Consider the following 9,799-nt stretch of genomic DNA (forward strand, 5'->3'; position numbering starts at 1 on the left):
CGCGCCTGCCGCGCCAGGCCCACGAAGCAACCAGGCCGAGGCTGGTCCGCGGCGCGCGCCGGCGACGCCCAAGTCCTGGACCATCCACGACTTTGACATTGGCCGCGAGCTCGGGCGTGGCCGCTTTGGTACGACGCAGGCGCCGCCTCGCGCGTTGCTCACGTGGCTTCTAGGCCAAGTGTTTCTGGCCCGCGAAAAGTCGTCGCGCAAGATCTTGGCCATCAAGATCCTCACCAAGGAGCAGCTTCACGTACAAGCCTTCTATGGGCGCGTGCATCTCATGATCATGTCGATGTAGTTGGGCGGCGTCGTGCAGCAGCTCAAGCGCGAGGTTGAGATCCACTCGCGCATTCGCCACCCGCACATTCTACCGTTGTACGCGACGTTCCAAGACGACTCGAAAGGTAGGCGTCTCTGCGCCCGAATTCGTTGAGGGTCACGGTGGGACTCTAGTGTACCTCGTCCTCAAGTACGCACCCCACGGCGACCTCTTCACACGCCTCAAGAACGCGCCGTGCGGCCGGTAACACTCTTTATACATGCTGCATGGCCGTCCACACGAACCTGCTGTACATGCTAGGCTCGACGAGCGCGCGGCAGCCCGCGTGATGGCCCAGCTCATTAGGTAGACATGCCTCGTCCCAGTAGGAGCGGAGGCAAGCACATGGACATAGCGCGATCCACACGTGCCACCAGCACAACGTGGTGCACCGCGATATCAAGCCCGAAAACATCCTCCTCGGCGCCGAGGTCTGCCTTTGCGATTTGATTTGATTGGCGCCATAAGATCTGACGCCGGGAGAAATAGGAAGAAGTGCTTTTGGCCGACTTTGGCTGGTCGGCGGCCAACGTGACGGCATCGTACCTCCAAATCTTGGCGTGCGTCCTCGAATCTTATCGTGTTTGATAGCAATCGCCGCGAGACGCTCTGCGGCACGCTCGATTACCTCTCGCCCGAGATGCTCAACGTACGTACTTTTCCCGTTGAAAATCCCGCTCACCTTGGCTGTAGGGACAAAAATACGATGCGTCTGTGGATATTTGGGCCATTGGCGTGCTCCTCTTTGAGCTCCTCGTCGGCAAACCCGCGTTCGAGTCCCACGTACTATTACCTTTCCTTCCAGCTCCCTTCAAACGCGATATTGACGAACGCGATACTTGATATATAGGACCAAAGCCAGACGTCGGAGCTCATTTTAAACGCACGGTACCGCATCCCGCTCTTTGTGTCGCGGGAGGCCAAGGACCTCATCCGCCGGGTACGATGCGTGGTCGGGGCCCATTTTTTTCTGAAAACCCGGTGGTTAGTTTTTGAAGAAGGACCCGGCCGACCGCATCACGCTGGCCGAAGCCATCGAGCACCCGTGGCTCCAGCGCTACAGCCAAGAGCGTGCGCGCACGCCGTCGGCGGCGTCGCCCAAGCCGAGTGCGCGGCAGCCGCGATCGTCGTCGTCGTCGGTTGCGTCGTCCCGGGCCTAAAAAGGTCGGCATCCCAAGCTCGAAAAAGCAGTGTACCTATCTTGTATTGCAAGGATCTATTACATTTCATTCTGTTCCATGTCTGCTTCATCGCGGGTAGGACAGGATGGGTCTCGAGGCTTCTGTCTGCAGCGAGACCATAGTATCGAAGAGCCTCTCGGTCACGTGCGACACTCGAGGCGTAGCCGTATGGAGCTGTCGACTCGCTCGCTCGTCGTACTCGACGTTGGCGAGCCCGCGTGCCCCAGTCAGGGGTCCAGTTCCCTACTAGTACATGACATGATGACGCATACGCACCGAGCTGTAGAACAAACCAGCACCACGCGATGTACTCTATCACGGGCTGAAGCGAATACCCTGACACTGATGCTGAGGTTGAGATTGAGGTTGAGGTTGAGGTTGACATGGTTGTACTCCATCGGCGCACTACAACCGAAACACCGCGCACGCGACAGACTCTATATACCTCTGACGGTTCAGTGTGCCATTGCAAGGGTCTGTCGACAGTGTGTATGCTTTTTCATCGACTGCAACTGGGAGGCGTTGCGACGACAAGTTGTACAATGTACTGCTGAGAGAGCTCACTAGCGTCCTATGAAATGCACCGTTGACAGTATTAGTGTGCCGTCGACCACAGGTCGTACACAGGCACGCAGCAGCATCCAAACGAGTTTGCTTGCGGCAAACCAAGGTGCGATGACGCAGTGTCCGCTGACGAACCTACACGCTATGATGCGTCAACAGCCACGCCCAAGTGTTGCCTCGTCGTGTTGCCAGAGGCTGCCAACCAATGCAAGATCGGCCGCAGCATGCATCTAGGGTTCGGGTGTGACGTCACACCTCTGACAACACATGCATGGCCGGTGCCGCCAGCGAACGCACAGCGACCTCCGCGATGCGATCCCTCAATTCCATGTCATGCGCGTGTTTTCTGTCAACTTGGAGATGCGCATCTTCCTGCACAAGCCTCTAGGAAGCCTCTGGCCACGTGCATCCCAACTTGTGGCCGAAAACCTCCCACATTCGATTTGTCGATGGTATCCGGATTGTATTTACCGGATGCCAACGGCGATCTGCGAGCAGGGCCGGCAGTTTGGAAACTTCATCAGCATGCTCTCGCCTGCCCAGATCACGTACGTCCAGTACGCCGTGCAAGCGGTCGGCGTCGCCGTCGTCGCCAAGGTCGCGCTCACGTTCCTCGGCGGCTTCTACGCGAGCTTTCTCCGCGGTGGCAAGAAGCTCACCAAGTACGGCAAGTGGGCCATCGTGACGGGTGCCACGGACGGCATTGGCAAGGCCACGGCCATCGAGCTCGCGCGCAAGGGCCTCAACGTTGCGCTCATCAGCCGCACGCAGTCCAAGCTCGACGAGGTCGCCGCCGAGATCCTCGCCAAGAACAACAGCGTGCAGGTCAAGACGCTCGCGCTCGACTGCAACACCCTCGACGAGGCCGCGTGCGCCAAGGTCCGGACGCTTCTCGCCGAGATTGGCGACGTTGGCGTCCTCATCAACAACGTGGGCATGTCGTACGACTTTCCTCAGTACTACCACGAGCTTTCGGACGAGGCCGCGCGCAACCTCATCACGATGAACATTACGTCGACGTTTGTTATGACCAAGCTCGTGCTCCCCGGCATGGTCGAACGCAAGCGTGGCGCGATCGTCAACTGCAGCTCGGGCTCGGCGCGCATCCCATGCCCGCTCCTCGCCGAGTACTCGGCCGCCAAGAAGTGCATTGAGCAGTACACGCTCGGCCTTGCCGGCGAGTACGCGTCCAAGACATCCATATCCAGTGCCAGACGCCCATGTTTGTCACGTCCAAGCTCTCGAAGATCCGCCATGCGTCCTTTATGGTTCCGTCGCCGTCGACGTACGCCAAGGTAATCCATTCCTCGTGTCTGCAGTACGACTCATCGTGCTCGTCGCGGCGTAGGCGGCGGTCGCCAACATTGGCTACGAGACGCTCACGTCGCCCTACTGGCCGCACGCGCTCCAGCTGTACATCTTCAGCCTCTTCCCCGACTTTATCGTCTCCAAGGTACGACACTCGTCCTCTCCTCCTGCCGCCCATCTCACGCTTCCTTTATAGCTCGCGCTTTCGAGCCACTTGGGCCTCCGCGCGCGTGCGCTCAAGAAGCAGCAGCAGAAGAAGGACTAAATGTGCACGTAATACAATGCTGTCGAGTGCAATGTGGGTTGTCAAGAGGCCTCTTGGTGGTGGGCAGGAGCCCTCGTGCGGACAGGGCAGGGCCTTAACGACTGCAATTAAAGTCTCCTGCGTCTGCTCCGCGTGCTGCCTGCTCGGGTGCACTCTGGCGACAAAGGCTGAAGCGGCTCAACGCCGCTGGGTACTCGAGGTCAACCACCGGGCTAGCGGTGCTGCTGCTATAGGCACCAGAGCGCTCGTCGATGAGCCATGGCTCGACGCTTGAGCTCAGCTTGATGCACGACTACATTCCACGGTCTGCCAGTTCGCGCCAACTTTCTAGCGGTGTATCCGGACAGCTCTTTATATCCGGATATGGACGCGGATTCAAAAAATCTCTCGAGCCAGCCCGATGGCCGAGGCCCCGACGCCCAAGCTCATGGCGCTGAGCGACCTCAAGGCCGCCCATCGCCGCAGCCTCCATGCCATCGCCAGCATCGCGGAGGAAGAGATCGGCGCCATGGCCAAGACCGCGGCCGGCACGACCGCACCCGTCAAGAACCAGAGCGCGAAGGCGAGCTTGCTCCAGGCCAACGTCAACGAGATGTGCGCGGCGACGTACACGCATCTCTTCCGCCACTACTTTCCAACGTCTGGTAGACTCGATCGAAAGGATACCATGAGGATGCTACTGCAACGATAGACGCTGGCAAGGAGGCCAAGGCCGCGATCGACCCGACGCTGCTTGCCCGCATGCGCGAGCTCGAGGAGCAGATCAAGGCGACCGAAGAGTCGATCCAGGGCTACCGGACGCAACTGCCCATCAAAATCCGCGATATCGTTCAAACCGACTTTGACGCTAAGGCCAAGCTCACGGGCGTCAAGCGCAAGCTGCCAGACGTGGCCGCGACGCTCGTCGCGCCGACCCTCCCCGACCTCTCGGACGTCCAAGCCTCGTTCACGCAGGTTTCCTCTCCATGATGATGGCTCATCCACCTCATTCTGCATCGCTCTCGGTCGTGCGTAGACAGCTGCCAAGATCCACGAGCTCAAAAACACCTGCCCGTCACCATCCAAGAGGCCAGCGATACGATCCGCGTGGTGCGTGTCAACGCCCCGAGCGTCTTCTATCATCTTATTGACATAGATTGAGCATGCCATCAAGCGGCCGAAAGCCCATATCGACGTGCTCATGGAGGGCAGTTCCACGACGGTACCCACATGTACAAAGGCAAGTTGTTGTATTGAGAAATCGACTAGGCACCGACGCCGTCTTTGCGGGCGACAGTCGCGGCCATGCTGCAGCAGTCCTAATGGAGCTTGGCGAGGCGCTGCTTTTGGCGACTCCGAAACACGTCGTTGGTCGGACGCTTGGCCATGAGATTGACTAGACACAATATATAGCTTCTTGATACCTTCCAATATGATATATACACATACCTCCGCCGTCGTCGTCGTTCATCGCAGCAGCTGCGGCTTCCATTTGCTCGACCTCGGCGCGCGTCGGCAACTCGGTGAGCATCATCGCACGGTAGATGTGGTCCACGTCCGCGACCGGCCCTACATCCACGCCGTCCATGTCGTACCCCATGCGTCATCCATATGCGATCGACGCACCGTTCCACGTGACGCCCAACGGCAGCATGCTCGCAAACTCTTGGAGACACTCGGGCAGCGGCGGGCCCGTATACGGCCTACACATGTCCATATGTCCATACCGGCTCGTCGTGTCCATGCTGCCTACTTGTCGAGTTCCTTCATGACGTTGGGCTTGAGCGCCGCCGTCGACGACGACGCTGCCATCGGTGCTTTGCTGTGGCTCTCGACCGCATGGACATTGGCGTACGTTTGGAAGAAGAGCGGGTCCGTCGAGGATTCGAGCGCCGACATCCACTCGTACCGGTGCACGAGGCTCATCAACCCCTTGGCCTGGAGGTACGCGTGCGGCTCCTTGGCCAGCGCGTTCTGGAGCGCAATGGCGCGCCGGCCTTCGAGGCGCACGATCGACGCGAGGTCGCCGCCATTGGTCGCCATGGTCATTTCAAACGCAATGAATTTGTCCCACACCGGCTTGGCCACGTCGGCCGGCATGACACTCAGCACCTTCTCAAAGAGCGACCGCATGTCTACACATTTGAATATAGAAATCGTATCCGTCGCCGCAGTCCAAGAGATCTGTGCGTACTGTTGTCGTCGTTCGTGTGGCGCAGGAAATCCACGTACGAGAGCACAAACTCGGGTTCGTGAATGTACTTTTTCAGCCCGAGCTCGAAGATGTTGAGCGCAATCTGCTTGCCTTCGTTGCCGTTGGAGCTATGAAATTCGAGCAGCGCTAGTCGAAAATGAGGACAACTTGTCCAACACAAAACACATGTACCCGCCGCGGTAAACACGTGGTACGTGCACGCGCCGTCGCGCGAGTCCTTGCGTGCCCGCTTGAAGATGTGGCGCGCCTCTTCCAAGCCCTAGTGCGCGCGAATTGTATCAATGTATCAACGATGACCACGCAAATCGGACCTTGTTGCCGTACGCGCGGCGGGCAAAGCGCTGGTACGTGATGTACACGAGCGCCGACGGCACGGTCGCGAGCAGCTGCTCGTAAATCTCGCGGGCTCGCTACAATTCGTTGAAACCATGAAAAAGCAATGAAAAAGCAATACAAAAATGATGAAAAATGACGACGCACCTCGGTTTCGTTGTGCAGCTCAAAGTGATCCGCATACGCAAAGTGCAGCAAGCACGACTCGGGCATCGCGGCCACTGCGCGCGTGTAGATGCGCGAGACGGCTTCGGCGTCCGGCTGCTCGAGGAGGACGTACTGGTACCAGACTTCACAGCTGAATTGGCGGCACGCGAGACAGCTCTCGAGCGCGAAGCGGCACTTGGCCTTCCATTTCGCCGTGTCAACGCGCTCGGGGTTGGAGAGCTCAAACTCAATCCAGCGCTGCCACTCGTCAATCTACAAAAACGCGATGGCATACGATGATGCATAGAGACACATGTGTCTGTCTACCTGCGGGTTGGTGTCGACCTTGGACGGGAGCGCGTCGAGGTTGATGGCATCGACGAGCGCCTTGCGGTCCTTCAAGATCGTCTTGGCCGCGTCGATCTTGGGCCGCAGCGCCTTCATCATGTTTTGCATGAGCGCGTCGTTGTTGGGAATGGCCTTCTCGAAAAGCTCATAGTCCTTGAGGAGCGAGTCCGACCCGATCATGGGGATCACAAGCGCACGCTGGTAGCCCTTGCGCACGGTCATGAAGGCTTGAATGTCCTGTGGAGGTTCATGAGAGGACATCGTTGGATGGATGCATCGATCAAACCTTGTCTTCGCGCAAAAAGCCAATGTAGCTCTGCCAAATGCTGAGCGAGTAGATCGACTGGCCGACGCACTCGAGCGCGAGCTCATATGCTTCGAGCATGAGCTTGCGCGCGGCTTGCTGCTCTTCGATGGACCCAAAGTTGGTGTCGACCTTGGACGACTTGAGGAACGAGAGGTACATGGCCCAGAGGTCAATGTACGGCAGCTTGCGCTCGACGAGCGCGGTCGAAAAGATACCGCGGACCTTCTCGTACTGCCCGGCGCGGAGCTCGTGCTCGGCGAACGCTTTCCACCAATAGCCCTATCCATGGCGTCGTATCGGATGGTGGGTCAAGATGGTACGTACCGAGGTCGGGAAGCGCTCGAGGAGAGCTCGTAGTATGGCCGGGCGTCATCAATGGACGGAAGCTTCTGGACTTCGTTCATGACGCTCTGCCACGCATGCGCGTTCCATGGGCTCGCGGTCACGACCTCGTAGTTCTTGCGCAGCTTGGCCGACTTGCCCGCGAGGTTGAGGTGCGCCGAGGCGCCGACGAGGAGGCTCATCTCTTCGTCCTCTTCTTCTTCGTCGTCTCCATGGGCCATGCTCATCGAGGGCGCAGCGATCGGCTCATCTTCCTCGGAGCTGTCATCCGACAGGACGCGGCCGTCCATCCGCGTGCTCATGACCGCCACACTTGCAAGTTGTTATTGCGAAAACACTAATTCAACCCAATGCTAACAGTATATTGCAAAAAATGCGGCGTATTAAATAGTGTCATATTTACAGCTCTCAACACAAAAGGCTCCTTGGCGGCGCAGCAGGATACTGTTCGACATACCAAGATGCTGAGGCTCAGGATCCAAGCAAGCGAGGTCGCATGACATTTGCCCATGCCTGTGGTAGCATCACAAAGCCGTCACGTAGCAATAGTGTGACATTGGATATGGTGTGTGTTGGAAACCCTTTTAAAATGATATCGACAGGGCTATATATGATGTCAGAGGTTTCGATGGGAAATCTTTGCCCATACAAAACCCGAGTCGATTTGTTTCCCAAAACTCAAAAGAGACGATGGACCCCTTGGAACGTGAGGCGAGTAAGCTGCGAGCGCTGGTCGAGACCCCGAACGGGCCCGCGGCCTTGGCCGAGGCCACATCGCTCCTGCGTAACCTCAAGGTACGCCCTGCAGATGCAGGAACCCATGCGGCTCCATGGACATGCCTCATGCCCCATGCCACGGTAGATCGCAATGATCCAGCTTCCGAGCTTGCCACCGTCGACGACAGAATCCGCAGACGCAGCCCGCGAGCGCAAGCTGGCGCGTACGATGCATGAAGGCTGTACCATAGACGATGTACTTAGCTTGAGCGTAGGCGACGTTTTGGAGAGCGCGGCCATCATGAGCATCCACCAGGAGGACATGGCAGGCTTTGAGCGCAACATGACGCAGCTCAAGGTGTACTACAACTCGTATGGGTACGTGGTTTACGAAGAGTACCTGCAGTGGAGAGCTCATACTCGCGGCCGTAGCGCGCAACTGCCGGCGTCGACCCTCCAGTACCCGCTCATGGGCACGCGCCTCTTGCACTTGCTTGTGGAAAACCGCATGGCCGAGTTCCATGGCGAGGTGCATGCGCCCACCACAACGCAGTACGATCCTATCTTCCCACCTTGCGTAGCTCGAGATTCTGCCCGTGCTCGGCCGCACGGACCCGAACATTGCGTTTGCGATGCAACTCGAACAGTACCTCATGGAAGGCAGCTACAACAAGGTCCATCACCCACCGACCAGCATCGATCATGTGTGCTCATCTTGGCCTAGGTCCTAGAGGCGCGCACGAATGAGCCGAACCCGTATTTCAAGTTTTTCATGGCGCAGTTGCTTCAAACCGTCCGGTACCCGCTTCGAACCCCGTCTGCGATGTTATCTCATGCGCGGAAGGTAGCGATGCGATTGCCGACTGCGCCGAAGTCGCGTACGCGTCCCTGGATGTGGCCGATGCGGCCAAGATGATGATGTTTGCGTCGCCGCACGAGTTTGCGGCCTACGCGTCGACGAAGAAGACGCAGTGGATGCTCAAGGACAACATTGTCTGGTTCCACACACCGCAAAAGCACCTCGGGTACGTCTGAATCGTACTGCAGTCGACAGCTTCTTATCCCCTGCATCTAGCGCGTCGGACATTCCGTCGATGCGCTTGGTCGGTGAGACGCTGTCGTACGCGACCGAGCTGGACCGCATCGTCTAAGGCGTGGCTGCGTCGCGCCCTAATACATTCCTGGATCAATGGACGCTTCTGCATGCGAATGGCGACGAGCTGCATGTCGTAGTGAGTGCTAGGGTATGGTGCATGCACTTTTTTGGTCTCGGATCCACCATGGGTATGGTGGATCCGTCGACCAAAACAGTGCATGCGCCCAAACAGTGTTTACCAAACCACCGTGCAGTACAGTGGTTGCGCTAAGAATAGATGGACGCTCGCCGGTGGCAACGGCGGCAGAGTTGAGCATGCCACGTCCGACAACGAGCCCACGCAAGCAGGCGACGAGCCCACGCCGGCCGACGACGAGCCCGCGCGTGCAGGCGATGATCGACGCCATAGTGGCGGCGCCGCCGTCGCCATTGCCGCCTACGACATCGACGGTCATCGCCGTCGGCTTGCCGCCCGACATGGCGATCCATGTCGACGGCCACCGGCGCGTGCTAACGTCGTCGTCGTCGTCGCATGGCGAGAGCGTGCTTACGCATATGAACGCGGTCGATATCCGCGGCTTGTCGCTGCGCGAGCTCGAGTCTGTGCTGGCGCGGACACTGCACGTATCCCGGACGCTGCTGCTGGCGCCGCCGACGCGGGTCCTCACGATCCACGGC

General features: G+C 58.6%; 5 protein-coding genes across 5 annotated transcripts; 4 read left to right on the forward strand and 1 right to left on the reverse strand.

Moving 5' to 3' along the window:
* Nucleotide 1: 1 nt before the first annotated feature.
* Nucleotides 2–1,479, forward strand: SPRG_04209 (AUR protein kinase; the record flags this gene model as incomplete). Its single annotated transcript, XM_012342810.1, has 11 exons — nt 2–128; nt 174–250; nt 299–404; nt 454–523; nt 581–625; nt 675–750; nt 809–861; nt 911–968; nt 1,013–1,102; nt 1,170–1,259; nt 1,309–1,479. Coding segments are annotated over 11 exons (963 nt in total), but the record flags the coding sequence as incomplete, so codon positions are not given.
* A 1,059-nt stretch (nt 1,480–2,538) lies between these two features.
* On the forward strand, nt 2,539–3,637 carry SPRG_04210 (hypothetical protein; the record flags this gene model as incomplete). The annotated part of the gene is made up of 4 exons (XM_012342811.1): nt 2,539–3,271; nt 3,312–3,349; nt 3,413–3,517; nt 3,569–3,637. The coding sequence occupies 4 exons, from the start codon at nt 2,539–2,541 to the stop codon at nt 3,635–3,637; spliced, it is 945 nt and encodes a 314-aa protein (XP_012198201.1).
* Nucleotides 3,638–4,014: 377 nt separating this feature from the next.
* SPRG_04211 (hypothetical protein) lies at nt 4,015–5,071 on the forward strand. The gene is made up of 5 exons (XM_012342812.1): nt 4,015–4,281; nt 4,329–4,591; nt 4,653–4,726; nt 4,773–4,838; nt 4,886–5,071. Coding segments are annotated over exons 1-4 (582 nt in total). The 5' UTR covers nt 4,015–4,037; the 3' UTR covers nt 4,774–4,838; nt 4,886–5,071.
* Nucleotides 4,852–7,635, reverse strand: SPRG_04212 (hypothetical protein). The gene is made up of 11 exons (XM_012342813.1): nt 7,291–7,635; nt 6,946–7,245; nt 6,639–6,896; nt 6,312–6,584; nt 6,143–6,241; nt 6,003–6,090; nt 5,811–5,957; nt 5,370–5,751; nt 5,243–5,319; nt 5,066–5,185; nt 4,852–5,012 (listed from the first exon to the last, which is right to left on the reverse strand). The coding sequence occupies exons 2-11, from the start codon at nt 7,123–7,125 to the stop codon at nt 4,936–4,938; spliced, it is 1,701 nt and encodes a 566-aa protein (XP_012198203.1). The 5' UTR covers nt 7,126–7,245; nt 7,291–7,635; the 3' UTR covers nt 4,852–4,935.
* Nucleotides 7,636–7,965: 330 nt separating this feature from the next.
* SPRG_04213 (hypothetical protein) lies at nt 7,966–9,223 on the forward strand. The gene is made up of 8 exons (XM_012342814.1): nt 7,966–8,103; nt 8,171–8,249; nt 8,301–8,403; nt 8,458–8,554; nt 8,607–8,699; nt 8,750–8,823; nt 8,874–9,050; nt 9,101–9,223. Exons 1-8 carry the CDS (start codon nt 7,999–8,001, stop codon nt 9,174–9,176), a joined length of 804 nt encoding a protein of 267 aa, XP_012198204.1. The 5' UTR covers nt 7,966–7,998; the 3' UTR covers nt 9,177–9,223.
* Nucleotides 9,224–9,799: the final 576 nt, after the last annotated feature.

Source organism: Saprolegnia parasitica (assembly GCF_000151545.1).
Source record: "Saprolegnia parasitica CBS 223.65 unplaced genomic scaffold supercont2.11, whole genome shotgun sequence".
Classification (NCBI taxonomy): Eukaryota; Oomycota; class Saprolegniomycetes; order Saprolegniales; family Saprolegniaceae; genus Saprolegnia; species Saprolegnia parasitica.